Source organism: Helianthus annuus, chromosome 4 (assembly GCF_002127325.2).
Source record: "Helianthus annuus cultivar XRQ/B chromosome 4, HanXRQr2.0-SUNRISE, whole genome shotgun sequence".
Lineage (NCBI taxonomy): Eukaryota > Viridiplantae > Streptophyta > Magnoliopsida > Asterales > Asteraceae > Helianthus > Helianthus annuus.
In genome coordinates, this window is record NC_035436.2 from 36,291,049 (window position 1) to 36,315,668 (window position 24,620).

The 24,620-nt window shown below is 33.3% G+C and overlaps 1 protein-coding gene across 1 annotated transcript; it reads left to right on the forward strand.

The window, feature by feature from the left end:
• The first annotated feature begins 10,658 nt into the window (after positions 1-10,658).
• LOC110933186 (triacylglycerol lipase OBL1) lies at positions 10,659-24,381 on the forward strand. The gene is made up of 7 exons (XM_022176419.1): positions 10,659-10,693; positions 10,808-10,983; positions 16,430-16,484; positions 16,515-16,623; positions 21,829-21,862; positions 23,073-23,710; positions 24,127-24,381. Exons 1-7 carry the CDS (start codon positions 10,659-10,661, stop codon positions 24,379-24,381), a joined length of 1,302 nt encoding a protein of 433 aa, XP_022032111.1.
• Positions 24,382-24,620: the final 239 nt, after the last annotated feature.

The window sequence follows — 24,620 nt, forward strand, 5'->3', positions numbered from 1 at the left end:
TAGTTGCTACCAATCTACTATCATCCTAGCCATTTGAATCCGAAAGATTGGCGTTGGATTTGGGCCATTAGTTTGTGGACGTTGGCAGTAGCAGATCCAGGATTTTGTTTCAATGGAGTCCATTTTTTCCGGTATTCAAAATTTTCATAACAAAACGGTAAAATTTTCGGGTTGGTCCTCGTTTGGGTCGGGTCAGAGCGAGCTTTGAACTAGATTTATAAAAAAGGCTTTACAAGGATTGAAACTATAACCTCTTGTTGATAAAGAGGAGGGTTTACCACTACACCAGCTTTTCTTTTTTTTTCTATGGTGTCCACCTAACTATATTTATGGGGTCCTTATAAAATTTAATATACCGAATCTAGTAATTTTTTTAAAAACATTGGGGTTCGGTGACCTTGACCCGCTCTATGTGGGTATCTCCATCTTGGTCTATTGTAGTCAAAAATTGAACAAATAAGATGTCTTGAAAAGTCAAATGGACGGAGTTTGGATATTGACCATTATGAAAGGGTCAATCTATTTGGACACCTTATCTGCCTATTTAGACATCTTTTGTCTCGTATAGGCCTATACGAGGCGTATAGGGTTACATCAAAATCAGTGCCTGACTCATGTCACTTCTGGTTTGACCCCTTCAAGACGCCTCGTATAGGCCTATACTGGGCGTATAGGACCCTTCGTATAGGCCTCATATGTGACCCTTTGCCCCTTATATGCCTCGTATAGGCCTATACTGGGCGTCTTGAAGGGTTTTTTTTTTTTTTTTTAACAAACATTTTATACAATATTAATCGTTTTAGCAAACTTTTATACAAAAACAAGTTTTTTTATTTTAAATAATTAATATTAGGACCCCTCGTTGGTTTTTTTTAGTTGAAAAATAGATGTTTTGGTAGGGTAATTTGATTGTTTTTTGAGGGTGATGTTTTTTGAGTAAAAAAATGGTGTATAGTATAAGTCTAGTATAGGTCCCATATAGGTCTTGTATAAGCCTATAGGCCTAAACGGGACCTAAACCACACCTATAGTCCTATACGAGTGTTGTATCTTATCCAATAGTCTAATATCGTATTGTATTGTATCGTATCATATCGTATCGTATCGTATAGTATAGTATAGTATAGTATAGTATAGTATAGTATAGTATAGTATAGTATAGTATAGTATAGTATAGTATAGTATAGTATAGTATAGTATAGTATAGTATAGTATAGTATAGTATAGTATATAGTATAGTATAGTATAGTATAGTATAGTATAGTATAGTATAGTATAGTATAGTATAGTATAGTATAGTATAGTATAGTATAGTATAGTATAGTATAGTATAGTATAGTATAGTATAGTATAGTATAGTATAGTATAGTATAGTATAGTATAGTATAGTATAGTATAGTATAGTATAGTATAGTATAGTATAGTATAGTATAGTATAGTATAGTATAGTGTAGTATAAGTCATAGGTCTTGTATAAGCCTATCGTGTTGTATCGTATCGTATAGTATAGTATAAGTCTCGTATAGCTCTCGTATAGACCTATATGGGACCTATACGAGACTTATACTATACACTATACGATACAATACGATACCATACTATACGATACAATACGATACTATCGTATCATATAGTGTAGTATAGGTCCCTTATAGGTCTTGTATAGGCTTATCGACGTATATGGGCGTTGTATCGTATCGTATAGTGTATAGTATAAGTCTAGTATATGGCCCCTATAGGTCTTGTATAAGCCTATAGGCCTAAACGGGACCTAAACCACACCTATAGTCCTATACGAGTGTTGTATCTTATCCAATAGTCTAGTATCGTATTGTATTGTATCGTATCATATCGTATCGTATCGTATAGTGTAGTATAAATCTCGTATAGGCATTGTATGGGCCTATGGATGTGGTATCGTATCCTATAGTATCGTGTTGTATCGCATCGTATCGTATAGTATAGTGTAGTATAAGTCTCGTATAGGTCTTGTATAAGCCTATCGTGTTGTATCGTATCGTATAGTATAGTATAAGTCTCGTATAGGCATCGTATAATTAATATTAGTGTTATTATAATTAATATGAGTTTTATAATTAATATTAGTGTTATTGATATTAATATGAGTTTTTTTATAATTAATATTAGTGTTATTATAATTAATATGAGTTTTTTATAATTAATATTAGTGTTATTATAATTAATATGAGTGTTATTATAATTAATATGAGTTTTTTATAATTAATATGAGTTTTTTTATAATTAATATTAGTGTTATTATAATTAATATGAGTTTTTTATAGTTAATATTAGTGTTATTGATATTTAAAAAGAGAAAAAAAAAAAACCCTTATATACGCCTAGTATAGGCCTATATTAGGCATATAAGAGAGGCAAAAAAGACCAATTTACCCCCAGTATAGGCCTAAATCAGGGGCTAAATGGTCTTTTTTCCCCTAGACGCCCAGTATAGGCCTATACGAGGCGTATACGAGGCAAATAAGACAAAATATGACATAATCAGAGATTCTCTTGGAAATTGAAAAAGGCTATACGCCTCGTATAGGTCTATACGAGGCGTCTTGAAGGGTGTCCAAATAGGCAATAAGGTGTGTAAATATGTAAACCCTTATGAAAAATACAGCAACTGCTGTGGGAACATGTAGTTTTTTACAATACTGTGGGACTAACAAGTTGATTTGATATATTAGATGGGCTATATATAATATTTTGTTATTTTAATATGTTTTAACAACTTATAACTTTTATATGTATTGCACAACACAGAAAGATTTTTTTAACGTCTAAATTTATATAGCAAAAAAATAGAACATTACACAAAGAGGTGGGCGTTTCGTTTTACGCTTTGTTCTAAAGTTTTTTTTATCTCGTTTAACACGACGCAGCTGCATGCGTGTGTAGTTCAATGTTATTGCGTTGTCTATTTTTATCTCGTTTGACCTTTTGCCGCAACACACGGGTCCTAGATTGACTTAGTTATTCTTTATTATGTTAAACGTTTCGGTCTAAGGTTTTTTGCATTAACACATCGTAACTTTAGTGTTACTGACTCTTGATGATGGTGTGACATTGGTGTTACTCCATGCACAACACGAGGGATATTAATTTGTCAAGAATATTCCAAATATGAACTTGTATATGTAGTTGGTTGCTTCAATAAAGAATATGAAACATGTGCCTTAAATTGGTCCTAGTTAATTTTGAATTGAACATGAGAATTGAGAAGCTTCCCTGGTGCTCTACCGGTTACTTTATCAACCTTTCAATCAAATAAAAGAGTTAAATGCTTGGTTGGTCCCTGTGGTTTGCAAAAATTTCAAACTTGGTCCTAGTGGTTTACTAATTACATGCGTGGTCCCAAAAGTTGTCAAAAATACACTCGGTTGTTCCCCAGCCCTAACCTCTGTTAAATTTCTCAGTTAATTATGTGTGAAATAACTATACTACCCTTGAACAATTAAAAGAAATAAAACCCACCATCTTCTTCATCCCATCCCCTGTTCTTACCCCTCTCTTTAAAACCCACCATCTCCACCTTCAATCCATCACCACCACCACCACCTCCACCTCCACCTCCAACCCAGCCAACCCCCACCCTTTCAGGCACTCAAAATCGCCATTGCAGACTACTGCTCTTCAACTACTTTATACACACACAAAACTCACACCGACACACTGTTGCGAATAGCTCCATAACCGACGTTTTCACCGTTTTCTGCTTCTGAAATTCGTCAGCAGGCGATTGAACTGACATTGTTCAACTATCGATCTGCAGAAGAAAGAACAATTTGCACAGTCACCACCCCGGGTGGGCTTGGGTTGTGGCGTGGCCCCTTGGGGCTTGGCTTTCAAGCCGGGCGTGGGGCGGTATGGCGAAGCGAGTTGGCTTATTCTCATTGGGTCACCCGCCACGTCAGGCGGGGGTTTTTAAAATTTTGAAATTTAAAATTCAAACTGGTCCCCCCCCATCCCCCCATCTTCTATAACCGCCACCCGGGTCCCCCAAAGGCCCTATATATTGCAACCCTAACCCCACCGGTCCCCCATCCCACGAACCAAAACCCCATCGGCTACACCCACTGTCTTGACCCGCTACCCCGCTGGTCCCCCCCATCCCACGAACCCAACACCACTATGGCATCATGGACACGTCAAGAAGAAATGGCACTCGTAACTAGCGTCGTGGACGCTATGAAGGGGCGGCTACCGGGCCAAACAAAATATTGGGCGGAAGCATTCGCGGCCTACTGACAAAACGTCGGTAACGACCGCCACAACCTCAATGCGTGCCAACATAAATGGCGCGAGCTACGACCCAAACTCGAGCGTTTCAAGGCTTACTACGATGCGGTTCCCGGTGGCGAGTTAAGCCACGAGGACCGGGTGGCGGTGGCGAACATAGAGTTTCGTGGCAAGGAAAACAAGGCATTCGACAAGATCGACCTTTTTGAAATATTTTTAACGCTCTAGGTTTTTTTTTATTTTGTAATTTTTAGAAATTATGTAATTTTTAGGATTATGTAATTTTTAAAATTTTAATGAAGTTGTAGGTTTTATTTATAAATGTTGTGTGTTTTTTTATAAATTTTTTTGTATTTTTTTAAACATTTATGCCACGCGGTACACCCAACCCAAGCCCAACCCACGCCCCGCCATACCCCACGGACACGTAACCTGGCAGTGGGCTGGCTCCGCGGACACGTGTCACCAAATGCCCAACCCAAGCCCCACCATACCCCCACGGTCTTACTTTATCAACCTTTCAATCAAATAAAAGAGTTAAATGCTTGGTTGGTCCCTGTGGTTTGCAAAAATTTCAAACTTGGTCCTAGTGGTTTACTAATTACACGCGTGTCCCAAAAGTTGTCAAAAATGCACTCGGTTGGTCCCCTGCCCTAACCTCTGTTAAATTTCTCAGTTAACTATGTGTGAAATAACTATATTACCTTTGAACAATTAAAAGAAATAAAACCCACCATCTTCTTCATCCCATCCCCTGTTCTTACCCATCTCTTTAAAACCCACCATCTCCACTTTCAATCCATCACCACCACCTCCACCTCCACCTCCAACCCAGCCAACCCCCACCCTTTCAGGCACTCAAAATCGCCATTGCAGACTACTGCTCTTCAACTACTTTACACACACACAAAACTCACACCGACACACTGCTGCGAATAGCTCCATAACCGACGTTTTCACCGTTTTCTGCTTCTGAAATTCGTCAGCAGGCGATTGAACTGACATTGTTCAACTATCGATCTGCAGAAGAAAGAACAATTTGCACAGATTGATCAGGTTCTAGTTGTGAGGATCTACTTGCTCAGCTTCACCGATCGTTTTCTCGATCTGTCTGCAATTTCAACGGTCCATTACAACTGAAATCGAATTTCTGTTTATTTTATTGAATATTACGTTTTACAGATTACGATGTGGATTTATTTTGTTTTGCAGATTTAAGTGCGAGTTGATAATCATTCATCAGTCAACTCTAATTTGATTGTTATTGTTTTAATTATATTTCAAATTTGAGATTAGATGACAGTGAGTGTCTGAAAGGCTGGGGGTTGACTGGGTTGAAGGTGACGGTGGAGGTGGTGGTGATGGATTGAAGGTGGAGATGGTGGCTTGGTGGATTTTAAAGAGAGGGGGAAGTACCGGGAATGGGAGGTTGAAGAAGATGGGTTTTAATTGTTCAAGGGTAATACAGTCATTTCACATAAACTGAGAAATTTAACAGAGGTTAGGGATGGGGACTAACCGAGTGCATTTTTGACAACTTTTGGGACCACGCGTGTAATTAATAAACCACTAGGACCAAGTTTGAAATTTTTGCAAACCACAAGAACCAACCAAGCATTTAACTCCAAATAAAAGGTTGTTGAGTTTATTTTGATATAGCCTATCATTCTTTGATTTTTGTTTTTCAATTTCTTTTATTTTGTTCGAACGTCTATAATTTTTTTATATGACATTATTTTTTTAAAATAATTACAGCATAAAATCAAATATTTTACCAAATTGAATATAGGCTTGTTATACTTTTTTTTTAAAGTTGATAAATTATGCATAATTATGCTTATACAGTAATTATGAAATAGGTTGCGTAATTATAATATAGGTTGCGTAAATATAAGTATATGTTACGTAATTATCTTGTAAGTTGCATAATTATGTAATTTTTGTGTGCGAATAAGTAGCTTTATACATGATTTGTGGCGGACAAACTTACCCCTTGCCCATTAACACGTGTCACCTCTTGGTGGCTTCGTATCATTTATCTCATACAAGTATACATATGCTCATACAAATACATATAGGTTTCTTTAGCAAAAATCAATAACATGTAAAAGGATTAAAAAAATAAAATAAAAAACTTCTTAGTCTATAGTGTTATCCATTCTATTACCTCGTCCATTGAATTCACTCATCCATTCTATTACTTCATACCAAACAGACCCTTATACTTTTACGTTTAATTTTTCTACCGTGTAGCGACAACTCACTAAAAAAAATGCCAGTTAGTGGCACACACTTCTAATGGCATAATTTAACTTTTGTGCCACTAATTTAGGTTTTTAGTGGCACTTTGCGTATGTCATACTTATTTGACACACCTTTAGCGGCATTTAGCTCTTATGTCACTAATTTAAGTTTATAGTGGCACTTTATGTATGCTATATTTGTTTGACACACACCTTTAGTGGCACTTTATGAATGTCATATTTGTTAGTGATGTTCACAGTCCGGTTTTAATGGGTTGTAGGTCAAACCATGAACAAAACCAACCTGTTTTTAGCGGTTGGCTCTGTTTTGCTTCCTTATGTCTATTGTTTTGCAAATTTAGTAGAACAAGGAAGTCCAGACGAAAGTATAGTATTTGTGTTCAACTAAAACGGGGTCACCCTGATATTACATGTTAGTACCTACTTGGTTGTGGATAATATTTTATAACAAAGAACGAAACTAGGGATGAGTATCATACCAGTTCGGTACCGAAAAAGGGAAAAGTGGGTACCAGTATTTACCGGTGTTTTACTCATAAACATGGTTGCAAAAGTCGCTAGGCGCTCCCTAGTCGGTCGACTGGGGAGTTGAGAGTACTCGGCCAAGGCGGAGAGTACTCGGGGAGTACTCGGACATGTTAAATTATAAAGAAATTAGTTTTTGGAAATTAAATATATGTCAAATAACATAAATTTACTAATATCTATAACAAAATACGTGAAAATAATATTCATTCTTCAATATGATAGGCATAGAAATTATGTTTTATTATTTTTTAAGTCAAACTCGGCCCATGTTGACCTACTAGATATGATTTTGGCCGAGGTTGACCGCATTTGACCGATTCCGAGTAATTAGGCGGAGTCAAAGAAAGTCGCCTCGGCAGCCTACCTTGTACCGACTACTCGGGGAGTACTCGGCCTTGGAAACCTTGTTTTACAACCATGCTCATAAATACCGGTACCGTACCGGTACCCAAAAATGAGGAAACTGGGTACAAGTACTGTATATACCCGGTACAGTTTAGTATTGGTATGGTATCGGTTATGTATCAATACCTGGTACCAAATGCTCATCCCTAAACGAAACTACTAAATATTGACATTTAACTTATATTTTTAATTTAATCAAATTCTATTAATATATATTTATTTCTCTTTTTCCAATATACTTTCAATTTCTAAATATTTTTAAGCTTCCCACCTCCACCAAAATCATCCCGCCCAATTTTTCATCTTTTCTCGTTAACCCAAATTCCCCCTATTCTCAAAACCTAAATTAAGCATATGCCTTCTAACATCCCTCCTCTATGTCTTGCTATCAAGCATAGCAATAGGAATTAGCAATAGGAATTGATCATTCGACTTCAGAGATTAGATCTCGATGACCTACAATTTCAATAGTTTGGGATATTCGACCATGGAGTTGTCTAGCGATGGTGTTGTTCAAGCGGTAAGCATAACCGTCTCTTGAACTCTATTTTTTATTTTTGTCCTTCGATAAATCTTTGTATGATTTCGTAAAATATTATCATAGATTTATTTGCTATTCCTTATGACTCGGGTTCAATTCTCACTCTCCTAATTATTTTCTGCGGTATCCAGGTGAAGAGCGAATACAGGTGGCGTCGGTTCGAATCGGAGGAGAGACGAGGTTTTACCGATTATTCCACTGTCGTGCCTTTGGACGGGTGGAGGTCGGATTTCCGCACATCTAGGGAGAGCCAAGGGGCTGGCGGCGGTCGAGTAGTCGACCTTGGCCACAACGCGGCGGTCGGTGTCATGATGGTTGGCACGTCGTTACTTGCTGTTAAAAAAATAATAAAGAATGGGGAAGAGGTACCTTAGATTTGTCTTAATTAATTTAATTGTATGTGTAATCAGTTGGTTCAATAAAGAATATGAAACAAGTACCTTAGATTGGTCCTAATTAATAACTTTGAATTGAGCATGAGAGGTACCTTAGATTTGTCGTAATTAATAACTTTGAATTGAACATGAGAAGCTTCCATGGTGCTCTACCGGTTACTTTATCAACTTTTCAATCAAATAAAAGGTTGTTGAGGTTAATTGATGGAATGTGATCAAATATAAACATTTATGTTTGTAAGAATCGTAAGAACTAATATATAATTGACAAGCGTCTTTCAATAAAAAATTAGTTTAGGGGTAATTTAAACCTTTTGACTATATTTATTTATAACTAATTAAAAATAATTATTAAAACATCACTAAATCCATGCAAGTCTAATTCAAATCAAAGTTTGAATTTTTTAACATATCCATGATCTAGTAACTCTCCATGATCGAACCAACCTGTAGGAACCACCACAAAAAATATAATCAGCACAACAATATATAATTAGCATAACATCCTTATTCGTTCTCCATTATCAGCACATCGTTCTCCATTATCAACATAAACGGCATTAGCACAACATCCTCAATCGTTCTCCATTATCAGCACATCAGATGTGCTGATTATATCTACTTTTGGTGTTTGTTTGTATTATATTGTAATTAACACATAATCAACACATTATCAGCACAATTATAAAACAATTTTTCGTAACTTTTTTAAAAGTTACTTTTATAAATAAAAAAAAGTATAGCAATTTGATACTCATATTAAAGATAAAAAATACTTGATTTTATGGTATATTTTAAAAAAAATAATCAAGTATCTAAAAGTTATTTTAGTTTAAAAAAAACCTTGGTGGAATTTGTATTTAATATGGTCAAATGACTAGCAATTTTATGAAATTTTTTACCCCTAACTTGTTAGTACTAATTTTTAATTATAAGGGTTTTATTTATAATCAACCTCAACCCTTGATTTAAACTATCAATGGTTTAGATCTATACTTACGGTTCTTACAGTTAGCACTGTTTGTACAGGATCCCAACCCGTTAATTGATATCAACATTCTTTGATTTTTTTAAGTTCTTTCATTTTTTTAAGTCTATCAAACTTTTTATACAACATTTTTTTTAAATAAGAACAAAACTGAACCATAAAATCAAGTATTTTATTCTTTTTTTTTTTTTTTTTTGAGTATAGACTTGTTATACTTTTTTTAAGTCGATAAATTGTGCGTAATTACGCTTGTACGTAATTATGAAGAGGTTGCGTAATTATGATATTGGTTGCATAATTATAAGCATATGTCATGTAACTATCTTGTAAGTTGCATAATTATGTAATTTTTGTGCCTGAATAAGTAACTTTATACATGATTTGTGGCGGATAAACTTACCCCTTGCACATAGACACGTGTCACCTTCTGGTGACTTCGTATCCTTTGTACATATATGTATCTCATACAAGTATACACATGTAACTCACAAATACATATAGGTTTCTTTAGCAAAAAGCAATAACATATAAAAGGATTAAAAAAATAAAATAAAAAACGTCTTATTCTATAGTGTTTTTCTTTTCAGTTTTCAAGTATCTTTTAAGTTTTCTTACAAAGTTACAATCTCTCTTTCGGGTGTACGTACGTACGCACATGCATACATAACTGTCAATATCATCTCCTCTAGCATAATTAATTAACTATGTACTACAATCCGTTTATGTGAAGTTAATAGTATTGACTAAGCCATGTGCTAATTAGCCATTTTTGATATTAGTCAAATCATGGTTGTAAAACAAGGTTTCCAAGGCTGAGTACTCCCCGAGTAGTCGTTACAAGCTAGGCTGTCGAGGCGACTTTCTTTGACTCCGCCTAATTACTCGGAGTCTTTCAAACGTTGTCAACCTAGGCCAGAATTGGATCTAGTAGGTCAACTCAGGCCTAGTTTGACTTAAATAATAATAAAACATAATTTCTGTGCCTATCATATTAAGAATATCATTTTCACATATTTTGTTATAATATTAGTAAATTTATGTTATTTGACATATATTTAATCTCCAAAAATTACTTTTTTATAATTTAACATGTCCGAGTACTCTCCGCCTAGACCGAATACTCTCAACTCCCCGGTCGACCGACTAGGGAGCGTCTAACGACTTTTGCAACCATGCTTGTAATAAAAGTCAGATTATATAAACGCTATATATATGGGTCATGTCACGTACGCTTTACATAATCACCTTTCATTTTCTTGGCTTCAAAGACATACATGGCAACCGGTGAAGAATTCAGTGAAAGTTACTTGTTGGTTAATGCCAAAGAAGCAAGTCTCTATGACATAGCTTCTATTTTGATCCGATCAACTAGTTTTTTGAACACTAAAAGTTTTTACAACTAACAATCGGAACATGTCGGGAGGTCACCCTGGGACGATATTCGTCGACGATTTGTCATATTCGCCTCCATCGTTGCACAAAAGGTTCTTATGTGGGCAGAAAAGCCGATTGCTGAAATGGGGTCTTTGATCGAGATATGGTTGAATCTTTTGTCTAGCAATGGAGGGTTTTTTGGGCTTCTGGTCAATCATATACGAGGTTATTTCTTTAATTATGTATTAGGTTATAACCCCGTGTATTACACGGGTTGAAAAAAATAAATATAGTTAACATATGATGCAAAATGGTAATAATACTAACAACAACAATAATAAAATTATTTTATGCAGTTTGGTAGATAATTTCTAAGAACACATTTATCACACTTCATGATAGTGTTAGGTTATAAGCTGATTATCTTTTAGAACTACATATTACTAATAATACATTTACCACTGAGGTAATAATAATAAAATCATGAATGAATTGAATTTTCTTTAGTACGAATATAAAAGAAAAACATAAGTTTAAGAATTTTAATAACATTATGAAATTTGTAAACTAATAAAATAAATTTAGTTAGAAAATATATAAACAATATCTATAATTATGGCTTATCACTTATCAGTTAGAAAATATATAAATAATAATTAGACCTAAAGAATAGGTAAAATAAAAAACAAAACTTATCTATAATTATTGTTTATCACTTATCAGTTAGGAAATATATAAATTATATTTAAACCTAAAGGATATCAACTAAATTAGAGAAAAAAAGGAGGAATTCGACACGTGTCCTCTCATAAGTTTCTTTTATTATATAGTATAGATTTATTCTTTTTATAAAAGTTTGTGTTTTGGAGCAAGGGGGTCAAGACCTTTTATTTAATAGAATGGATTTTTATATAAAATCTTAGTCGTTTAAGAAAAAAAAAAGAATTTAGTTGTAAACGTTTTTTTAACAAAGAAAAACAAGAGTTTTGTTGTAAACGTTTTTTCTGACAAAAGTTTGTGTTTCGGAGTATGGGTGGAACCGATAAGGTCAAGAGGGTCGCTGACCTCTTGTGGTCAAAATTTGTTAGATTTTTATGTATAAAATTAATTATTAATTATTAATTAATTAATTAATTAATTAATTAATTAATTATTAACTCTATAACATTTTGGAAGTTGGATGACCAGTGCCTGACACCTGTGTGTCAACTTGCTATTTGTCCACCTTTTTTTATTTTTTATTTTATTTTATTTTTTTTTTGCAATTTTTTCGTTCATAAGAAGGGTAGACGGCGGGGTTTTTGGTAAGCTTCGTTTTCCGGCAAACGAAGGTGTTGTAGGAGACATCGATCAAATACAAGGACGTTGTGTGGAGTCCGGTGTAGATATAGGGTACGACGAGCATGGATTTGAAACGAGGAGTTTTCCGGCGACCACCACGTCACAGCAATAATGGCTGCGTTGGCGCTTTCCGGCGATTTTCTAAAGAGAGAGTGAGATGATGGATCGTTACGAGGAGGTGGCGCGTATGGAGATAGAGTGATGGGTGTCTGTGTGAAGCAGGGATAGAAAGAGAGGGGGGTAAAATCGTAAAAACAAGTCATCGGAGTTGTTCAGGCCGGCGAAGGTGGCAAAAAGTTGGTTGGGACTCGACGGCGGGTGGAGAGCTAGAGAGAGGAGGTCTCATTTGGGGGAAAGTTGATTTTATTCTGGTAAATATCAATATACCAGGTACTGTGAACCATGGTTTTGATTCTCTGCCTTGAAAAATACAAAAAAGGCTGAAATAATCACTGGACAGGTCACAGGTGCATTCTAGCAGATGTATATCCATATTTGCCTTGGTTAAGGAAAACAATTAACTTTATAGGATATAACTGGTAACATATATATAGGCATATAATGAAAAAAGTCTACTAAGCTAATCTGATTTACCAAAACATATGTCATAAAATTATTTTTTTTTTTGACAAAAGTATTTATAATTTACTTCTCCGGAATCTAAAATTCTCTTCAATATATTTAATCTACCTCTTAATTTAGAAAATAAATATGATAAACCATAAAAAAATCTACCAAGGTTTAATGTAGGACTAAAATCTATATATAATAAAAAAGAAAGTGAATGAACAGTGTTTTATAATTTATTTTTTAAATTAAATTTAGAATGAAATACATCATTAAGATATATATCAGCAAATAGTATCGGGTATAGGTACCGGTCTCAAATTTACCAAATCGGTGTATTTTCGGTACCGGTTCTGCACAGTTATTCACCGGTTTTTACCCTCAAATACCGGTGCCGTACCAGTACCGACCGGTACCGAACCGTACCATACTAGGTATATTCGGTACCGGTACCCACTTTTGGGGATTTCGGTAACGGGAACAGTGCTTTATAATTTATTTTTTAAATTAAAATTAGAATGGAATACATCATTAAGAGATCAGCAAATGGTATCGGATATAGGTATCGGTCTCAAATTTACCAAATCGGTGTATTTTCGGTATCGGTTCTACACATGTATTCACCGGTTTTTACCCTCAAATACCGGTACCGTGCCAGTACCGACCGGTACCGAACTGTACCATACTAGGTATATTCGGCGTCGGTACCCACTTTTGAGGATTTTGGTAACGGTATTTTCGGTACCGGTTGATACCGAGCTCATCAAATCCTGTAGCAACGCAGCAATGCAAGTAATTGCACCGTTTAGATTACTTTTTCATACACACAATAAGTAAATTGTATTTCGTTTGAATGAGGTTTTATATACACAACAACTTATTTTGCTTTCTTTTTTGTCTTTTTCTGTAATTAATTAATTGTAACATGTAAAATTAACTTGGATATTTAGAATATTGATGAGCAAATCGTATCAAATCCTGTGAACGAATCGGTATCGTATCGGTACCAAATTTACTATATCAAATCATTTTTGGTACCAATTTGGTACCCACCTTTTGCCGTTTTCAGAATCGTTACTTTCGGTTCGACACAGGTCTAGCACCATACTTGTATTTATTGATTTTTACCTTCAAATACCATATCGTATTGTACCGAGCATTTTCGGTGCCGGTACCTAATTTCGATGATTTTTCGGATCGGTACTTTCGGTGCCGTTACTGGTACCGAGCTCATCCATATTTTAACGTGTTAGCACCGTAATAACTGAACTGAAAACAACCGAATTTCCAACATGTAGGGCGTGTGGGTCCTATTATTGTATATTAGGTTATTTAAAATCGTTTTTTATGACGGAGTGATTATCCTTACCACGTCATTTTATTTATGTTTTGATATTCGGTATCTGTTTGTCGTTGCTGACATGCCTTTTGTAGTCATTGGGTCCCGCAGCAACGCGCGGGCGGAAAATAACTAGTTTAGAAAATAAATATGATAAACCATAAAAAAAATCTACGTCTTAAAGTTTCTTTACTATTTTCGTTATTATAAAGGTGTATATATGGTTGCTAGGGGAGGGTTTAAATGAGAACGTTAAATATCGCGAGAACCGTGAGAACGAATGAAAAAACCACGAGAACTTGGTCAAAAACAATTGAAATTCAAAATTTCTTTTTACACTTATCATTATTTTTCGAATACAATATTAGAAATTAAATTTACACGTTTAAATTTACGTGAATTCGTAAATAAAGAAAATTTACACATGTGTAAGTTTGGGATTTACACATGTGTAAATTCGTTATATTTACACATGCGTAAAAAATCTAGTAAGGGTGATTTTGAGAGGAGAAATGAATTATTTGATGTTGTAAATTCTTTTCTGATGTTGTATTTTAACTACAATGAGGTTTGTATTAAAAAAATTCGGTTTTGATTGGTGTTTTCATTCGTTCTCACGGTTCTCGCAATATTTAGCGTTCTCAAGATAACCCTCCCCATGGTTGCTATACATAGAATATTTATATCTTTGTAGTTTTATATTCGTTAATAATATAATTGGTTCTCATTTGTGTTTTCTCCTTCATTTAAACACTAACACTTAACTTTATTGAAATTGTATCATGGATCCAAACATTGGAGGAAAATTGACTTCCTTTAAACATAACTTGACGCGTGAAAAATGAATAAATGATAACCAACCTATTTTTCAAAAATTAGCTTATAACTTTGCAATTCAATTAAAAAAAAAATTAAAAAACATAGAACATTTCACACTCATGATTCTTTTATAATTTTCGATCGATGTAAAACATGTGTCGATATACTACCAACCGAAACCCCGCAGTGAAGCGCGGGGGCTTTTTGCTAGTTATCTATATAACATTTTGCAAGACGCATGTACAGTAGTTTTAATATTATTTAAATTTTTTTTTCCTATTAGTCCCTTATGCTATTTCTTTTTGGCCCCTTTAGGTTTTAACTTTTATTGCTCAACTCCTTCTTCTTTGTTAATATACTTATATACTTATTATTTTTCTACCCCCCCCCCCCCCCCCCGAGAAAGACAGGCGAACAAGAGAAGGGGAGTGCAACAACTTCTTTTCATTTTTGCTACCTCTTTTATTTTCGTAATTAGTAATTTTAGCCCTTACTCCATTTTACATGTTATACAAACTAACCCATCTAATTTTCAACATTCTAGCTTTACCCATGTATCACATATAATATACGTTTTCAACCTATTAAGTTTTTTACTAACTTAATTTTCGTTCAGTAACTTTCGTTCGCTAATTTATCGTTGTCTTTAAAAACTTTGTAAAACCTTTTTTACTCCCTCAAGTCTCTAAAGTTTCGAGCTTACATCTACAAGTTACATTGAAATCATCAAATACGTCTAAATGCGTTTTTCATATTTTTTACGCATTACGTTAATACATTCGATATTTGCAACGTACTCGCGCTGCAACGCGCGTGGGTCATATTTTTTTCATATGTTTAACGCGTTGCGTAACGATTAGACTAATACATTCGATATTTGCAATGTACCTGCGCCGCAATATTCTTTTGAACATATTAGAACTTTATTTTTTGGTTTCTTTTTTTGGTTACTAGAGTGAGTATCGGTACCATAATAAGGCATAACAATACCAATCAAATTCCTCTTTCGGTTGCTACATAAAATGTCGGTATCACACTAATTGAATTGATACCGATAGAAAACCCGCTGCGTAGCGCGGGTTATCCCTCTAGTTTGATTCTATTTAGGAAAAACATGAGGGTTTTTTTTTTTTTTTATTAGACTTAGCATAAAAATCAAATATAAACATGTCTTAACATACAAAATACCCTTAAGTTGCAAAATATATAAAAAAAATTCTTGATTTTACAGTAGTAGAGTAATTATCGTAGAGTAATTATAATTATTCTACAAAATTACATAATTACTCTATTAGTGTAAAATCACTAATTTTTTTATTCTGTGACTAAAATACGTGCTTAATAAGATGGGGGAAAAAATCACCCCTTCACTTTTTACGTTAAGGGTATTTTGTAGGTTAAGACTCATATATACAATAACTTAACCCATTAGACTTATGTATATAAAATATGGGTCTTTCTAATAACAACATGAGTTTGACCTTTAGTTCTATCCGGTAAAAAAAGATTATGGTTTCAACGCTGTTTTAGAGTATACGCATGTCTTCGACGTATTAGCCGAGCATTGTGTGTATAGTTTTGATTTGGGTATTGGTTGGATTACAGGGAAGGTGGTGAAGCCTGAGGAATTGTCGAAAAAGTTTGTGTCATTCATCGGAGAACTTGACCAGTGATTGAAACTCGATGCAAGTATTAAAAAAGGCGATGGAAGATATAATTCGTCGCTAGCAATGATGGCTGCAAAGTTATCATATGAAAACGAGGCTTTTGTGGAAGCTGCCATACAAGATCAACTGAAGGTGAGTTGCTATCAGGAATGTTACATGTTGATATTTGTTTGTTTTAGATTGGTTCAATTTTAGTTGATTTTACTGATGGATAGAAAGTTTATGGTTATCTTGAGGTTGGTAAGATAGGTGAGAAAAAATAAATTCCTAACTCATTTTTTTTTAACTTGTTTGAATTTTCGTTTATGGTTATGCTACCAAAGAATGAGGATCTCTTATTTTTTTTTTACTCAGTCATAATTAGTTTATGATAGATCTCTCATAAAATATATAATTCTCTTTTACAACTATCATATAGAAAATCTTAATAATTTTACTCATAACTACTTTATGATAGATTTCTCATAAAAATATAATTCTCTTTTACAACTATCATATGGAAAATCTTAATATTTTTACTCATAATTACTTTATGATAGATCTCTCATAAAAATTTACTTCTCTTTTACAACTATCATATAATTTTTTTTACTCAGTCATAATTAGTTTATGATAGATCTCTCATAAAAATATAATTCTCTTTTACAACTATCATACAGAAAATCTTAATATTTTTACTCATAACTACTTTATGATAGATTTCTCATAAAAATATAATTCTCTTTTACAACTATCATATAGAAAATCTTAATATTTTTTTTTTTGTTTTCTTACAAACGTGTTCTAATTTAGGAGAACAATTTGTTTAATGCTACACGGAATCTATATATATTCTAAAGTTTAGTTATATCTTCTATTTTAAAATCAAAATTTATGGTTGTTTTAAATGAGGTCATTTACATATATCCCCCTCCTAAGATCATTTATTACATATATACCCAACCCATAAAATTAATTATATATTTCCCCCTTTTAAACCATACATATTACATATTTACCCATTTTATTAAAATCACTCCTATTGAATTACTATTTTACCCTTAATGAACTCATTAAATGATTATTACATTTTTCCCCTTTCTAATACCATTACTTACATATTTTATGATTTAATGTGTAATATAATTGTTTACAAATAAGATATTAACCTAATGATATGAATTCATTTTTTATAAGCCCTGTCTATTTTTTTATAAGCTTCTGCCTCTGTTATTGAAAATTGAAAGTTTTGCTTATATATAATACGTCATAGCTCTTAAGCATTATTTTTTTTAAAGAAAACAGTCATGCGACCATGGTTTAAAAATTTACTTTTGCTGTAAAATAGTTTTTTCAATATTATTTTGAATGTTTAAAACATGACAATTAGATTTCTGAAATAGCATTACACAAAAAAATGGAAATTTAGCTCCTGCTTCAAAACAATTAAAATGTTGATGATCGAACTAAGATTTAGGCTAAAGAAAAATTGATTACGACTTGAAAAAAACAAACGTATATTGTATAACAATATGTTTTTTTATATAAGATATTTTAGATAATCAATATTTTAACGTAAATTGTTAGTGTAGTTTACTAAAATTTAAATGTATAATGGGTCGGTTGTAAAAAATATGTAAACTTAAACTTAACCAGTAACTAGATATGTAAAAAGGTCACTTGTTTTATAAAATGGGTATGACCGTTTTTTTTTTCAAAGAAATATTTTAAAGATTTTATCACAACATATAGAGTATTGACTAGATTGATTTTGAAGTTAAGAGATAAGAAATTAAGAAAAAGGGTAAAAGGGTAATTTCATAAAGAAAGGGGGAAATATGTAATTGATTTTAAAGATTGGACAAATATGTAATAAGGGCTTTTAATAAGGGGATATATGTAAAAATTCCTTTTAAATGCACCAGCCTATAAGAATCCTATTAATTTCATTTAATACTTAATAATCACAAGTTACATTACTTTAATCATTTGGGTCAAAAACAATTCTAGTTTAATAATCACAAGTTACATTACTTTAATCATTTGTATCAAAAATAATTCCACAAAAATAATTCCACAAACCCTAGATCATCTGATAATAACAATAAGAAGAAAGCTCCGGCCGCACACAAATCTCCGGTATTCGACTGCGATTGCTTCGATTATTACACGAACTACTTGTTCCGGTGGGACACGTCTGTTAACCGAGAGCTAATTCATCAAGTAATTGAAGCTATTGAAGAAAACTTTACCAGTAGTGAACAGGTTAACTGTCGCGGCCGTAAACCTAACCAGAAGAAAGAGAAGGCGAGTCATCGGAGGTTCGCCGGAAAAGCTTTAAATCCTCCGCCAGAGGTTTTGGTTTCGCCTCCGTACGACATCTCATTAGTTTCGCCTCCGTACGACATCTCATTAGTTGCATCGTTTTGGTTTTGATTTTTCCCAGGAATTGTTTTGTTTCGATCTAAGTTTTTTGAGTTCGTTTCGGTAAGATCTTTTACGTTTTTTGTTCCGTTTTCAGTTTTTTTTAGTTTTGTGTAAATTTAGTTTCCTTTCCGGTTAGATTCGCTTTATTTGTTTTTGGTTCAGGTTCGGTTTTCATTTCAGCAACATTATTTGTCTCAGCTTATTTGTTTCGGTAAAATTATTCAGTTTATAGGTTCATTTCGGTCTGGTTTTGTTTTTTGGTTCGTTTAGGTTTGGTTTCAGTTTCCTTGGTTTTCGTTTTTAGTTGGGTTCCAATTTTTATTTAGTCCCCGGTTCGCTTTCTATTGGCTCAAAACTATTTATGCGGATCAAGTTAAAAACATATATTCACATACACACACACACGCGTGGTTAAGGTACGTTGCATAATCTATACATCTTGCTTTAAACAGAAGTAGGTGCAACCCGTAAACGAATTGGAAGTTCAATGTTATGTTCGTTTATTTTCGTTCATTTATGTTCGATGATTGACTTTCGTTTATGTCTATCCTCTCTCTTATTTGCGTTCGTTTGTAACCATTCTTTATTTTCATTTGAATGTTCGTTTAAATTTATACATTACTAATATTCATTTGAAATAGTTTTCATATTATCAAACCATTTGTTTACTTTTAAAAAGTTGGATGTAATGATACTGGTAGAATATTGACTTCCACCATGCTGGTAAAATTAACACAGTTTTACAACCCACCAACCCGATTACTACTCGCCTGCCTATTTAAATAAATGGGTTAAATAAGTAATGAACCGCATTCAGGTTACATGAATTTAAGCGTGACGGAGTTAGACTTGCATGGAGTTTTCCTACATATTTTGATAGGTCTGTTTGAATTTGCATATAAAAAATAATTATCTGAATATGATTTATTTCAACTTCAACTTTCAGTAAACAACTTCTAAGTTTAGCTATATCTTATATTTAAAATCAAAATTTATGGTTGCTTTAAATGCATTACAATTAACTTTAATGAAATAGTACCAGCCTTTATGACCATGTTTAATCAATGAGCCTCTTCCTTTTCTCCATATATTAATGTTTAAGTTAGGGTTTATAGACTTTTCATAACAATTCACCTTAAAGGATTGATTGGTTATTAGATAACTAATACTTAATATTACAATTAACTTTAATGAAATAGTACGAGCCTTTATGACCATGTTTAATCAATGCGGCTCTTCCTTTTCTCCATATATTAATTGAAATAGCTCTAGCACGGGATTTCTGGACTCTGAGATACACTACCAGTTTAGCAAATGGTAGCCTTGAGGTAAGTTTATTGTACCATTGACGGTTCACCATTATCTTTAGAAATTTACTTCTGATGTATATGTTGCTTCTTTAAATAACTGAGAAATAGAGGCGAAACGAGTTGGTTAACGGGTATTAAAACAACATCACATGACTATAAGCACAATGACAATTGTCACAAATAGAGGACTACATTGTACCTATGCGTCAACTAAAAATAAAATTTAATTAAATGGACTAAACAACTACATTAAGTTTGAGACCAGGGTAAAAATATAAAACATCATTTTTGTTTATTTTTTACTTTATAACCAGATGTGTTGCAGTCATCTGAAAATGTTACCCTGGAGTCGGTACACAAGATTGGCAAGCTGGAGTGACATACGTGTCCAGATAACACTTTTTAAGTCCTGCATACCCTATTTATTAAGTATTGGGTTAATTGTAATAAATTTTAGTAAATAAATATATAGATTATATAACTAAACACTTGAAGAACTGTTAGGATTTGTTAATTTTGTTGGTTTATAAACTGCTTTCTGATCTATAAAAGGGAACAAAACCTGCAATTTGACTTTTAGATGTTAAAACTAAATTTATATGTATATGTGTATGTAGTATAATATGTATATATATATATATATATATAACATCTATTTTACACCATTTAAAACACAATGAAAAAGAAAAAAATAAAAAAAATTTGAAAACTGTGACGTCTTTTGAAGAGGATTGAGAAACCACACGTCCATAGATTTGAAGTTTTGTGAGACCACATGTGGTGGGGCGCAAACCTCTCTCAAAGCGTCTCAAAAACGTGGAGGAACACTGTACCCTCGGGTGTTTTGGGCCTTTTTTGACTGGTGGTGCTACCACAAAGCGCCGAATGAGGAGTGAACTTTGGTCAAAATAACCATGGTCAAACGGTTAACTTTAAAAAAACCCGGTTTTTGTTTTAAAAATCTATACTATATTCGCACTTTCGTACCGTGTCACGCACTATCTATATCAGTCGTCGTTCCAGGAAAAAACAATAACTATTATGCATGTCGTGCATCGCACGGGTATTCCCCTAGTTAATATGTAATTATAAGTTATATTTCCTATCTATTAATTGGTAAAAAAAAAGGTTTGTGAGGGCTTTTCACTAATAATTTTTTTTATCTTGACCCCTCAACTTTTATTTTTTACACTTCATTAAGCTTATTATGTAAACCTTAAACTTTTTTATTTTTACCTTTCTAGTTTCTTTTTTATGTTGATTATTTACGGTTTCGATTTCTTTATACTTTTTTACGATAATTTTTATGTTTTGGTCAAAATTTCGCACGCTACATGCGTGTGTGGTTCAACGTTTTTACGTCTATTTTTTGCGCTTTAACGATTTGGTCGCAACGCGCGGGTCATAAGTCAAGTTAGTTATTATGTTCTATGTTTAACGTTTAGATCTATTTTTTGCGAGTTATGTTTACTATTTGTTCGGTTTAATGCAAAGCACGGGTCCTAAATACTAGTTTACTTAAAGCAAGGACTTCCTACCCATATTAACAGACACGCCTATTATTTTAAAAATTAGTCCACTAATTCTGTAACTTCTTTCTTTTTTTGGTATTTTTCCTCAGATGGCGTTTATAGGCTTCTACAAATTTTGGAACGGTAAGTTACTATAAATGTGGTATATCAAGCTGATTTCTTGTTTGCATAACATAATATTATACATTTGAATGATATGATACAAATGGACATACGATCATAAAGTTACAGTTTATTTGTTATGTATAAATTGTTTGAAAATTTAAGAATAAAACACAAATACTGTTTACCAAGAATATTGCTACAAAATAAATAATTAGTATATCGAATAAGTGTATCAAAGGGTTGTTGAGGGGGTATTATTGTAACAACTAATAATGACAACGATAAGTCATTGGAAAGTTGGTTGCTAGCATTTAATCATCTAGTACTTATGTACTAAGAGTGCAACGATAATGAAGAGAGGTATATTTGAAGAAAATTACTCATATGGTAAGAAAAACGGTGTGCAAAAAAACCGAACTAATTGACCCATATCTGAATTAACCAATAAAACCGAATCGAGAAAATCGAACCAAATAAAAAATCGGTGGGTTGGTTAATTGTTTTTTTTACTTCTGAAAACCGAAAGTAGCGCGTTGGATATAGTTATCAATGATTCCACCCTGCCATAATTGAACCGACGATATAGTAAAATTTTTGTCGGATTTTGGACTTTTCACCATTTTTTTCAATATTTGATGTTTTTGATTGATTGATTGATTGATTGTTAGAATTTATGTGTAATATCATAGCGTTTTAGTTGAATGTTTTTTTTAATTTAAGATTATATCATGTCATTTTGTTTAAATATTTAGTAATAATTAGTATTAATATTATGGATTATATGTATTTTTAAAACTATGAAACATACTAATATATATAAATGTGTAATAACAATGGTAAAAAATTGAGTCATTTTTAGCTAGGCTTAAATCCACGGTTAAGCAACTCATAACGGACCTACTATAATCTTCAAAACCGATTAACCAAAACGCCATAACCAATCGCTTATGGTTATCCATTAACCGACATCGTGGTTATGCATATGGTTTTGGGCCAAAACCAACCCATGCAGACCCATAGGCAAAAGTAGAGAGATGACGCGAATACATTTAGTAAAAACAATATGAGAGGGATACTGTTAAACACAACTCATTACTCACTTTCGCTCTTTAGAATTCTTCTTTTATTATTGAGTTTTATCATAGATCCGTCCTAGATTTTCTTGTGATGATCGAGGTTATATAAATAGCTAACTTTGATTCTATTTTGACTTGATTGTTATATCCAGATTATCAAAATCAGTTGACAACATATGCAACAATGTTTCAAGATACATTAGATCCCAACTTGATAGTAGTAGCATTTAGAGGAATCAGCCCGTTCAACGCGAAAGACTGGATGACAGATTTCGATATCTCATGGTACGAGCTCAAAGATGAAAACAACTCCAAAACCATTGATCGAATCCATGGTGGGTTCATGAAAGCGCTCGGCTTAGAAAAGATCAAAGGTTGGCCAAAAGAACTCGAACCACCACCAAATGCAACCAAGGAGCACCCTTTTGCTTTTTACAAGATTAGAGAAATGCTCAAGGATATTTTAGAAAAGAATTCAAATGCAAAGTTTATAGTGACGGGCCATAGTTTAGGAGGGGCGTTAGCGATATTGTTCGCGGGGGTGTTAGGGCTCCATGAGGAGACATGGTTGTTGAAGAGGTTAGAAGGGGTATACACTTTTGGTCAACCAAGAGTAGGGGATGAGAGGTTTGGGAGATACATGATGAAGATGATGGAAGATCAAGATGTAAGGTATTTTCGGTATGTGTATGGCAATGATATAGTGCTTAGATTGCCTTTTGATGATAAATCTCTATTCTTTAAGCACTTTGGGACAACTCTATACTTCAACAGCTTCTACGACGACAAGGTATATATACACTTTTGACAACATTCAACTCGTCTGACTCATTTGACGTGCTTTTATCTTAGCTAACTTTGTTGGGTTAACCTGTTTGACTCATTAAAGATTAACATAAACAAAGTGGGTGTTTGGCATTCCTTCTCAAGTGACTTATTAACTTATATAAGTCAAAAGTGAGAAGTTAGAAATTCTAACTTCTCAAGAAATGACTTCTCAAGACACAAACTTCTTCAAAATAAGCTAACCCAAACACTCAAAAAATGACTTATTAACTTTTATAAGTCAATAAGTCATAAGTTGCTCCAAAATAAGCTAACCCAAACACCCCCAAAATTTACTCGTATTTTACACTTTGATCAACATAAAGTTCTATGCGCTTGTGAGTTCATGTTCTTATGACTAATCTTTGCACCTAAATTCAGGTTATGGAGGAAGAACCAAACAAGAACTACTTCTCGATAGTGTGGACAATACCCAAGTATATCAACGCGTTTTGGGAGGTAACTAGGAGTTTCATTTTGCCGTACTGGAAGGGTAAAGAGTACAAGGAATCACATGTTGAAAGATTATTCCGCATTGTTGGAATGATTATTCCAGGATTAGCAGCTCATGGTCCAAAAGACTATGTTGATGTCACTAGACTAGGTACTCAACTTGTACCAACCATAAATGAATAAGTTAGCATAGAAGATGGTATTATTGTAAAATTGATTTGACCCTAAACCATAAACCATAAATTCAACTCATGTTTGACTAGAGAAAATTCTAGATTTAACGCGGTTTACATACAAACGGATAAATACAAACTAAAATCTTCAATGCTTGAAAAACTTTGAATTTGAAAACGGGTCCAACAAAAAAACTTAGCTAAAAGGAAACGGGTCAAATGGATTACTGGCAGCCTATTCTATTCCAT

Excerpts from the sequence above, each read along its gene's own strand:
- LOC110933186 (XM_022176419.1), top strand. The coding sequence starts at position 10,659 with ATGGCAACCGGTGAAGAATTCAGTGAAAGTTACTT. Across the intron at positions 16,485-16,514 it reads TTTGTGTCATTCATCGGAGA|TATTAAAAAAGGCGATGGAA; the intron begins ACTTGACCAGTG and ends ACTCGATGCAAG. Across the intron at positions 16,624-21,828 it reads CCATACAAGATCAACTGAAG|ATGGCGTTTATAGGCTTCTA; the intron begins GTGAGTTGCTAT and ends ATTTTTCCTCAG.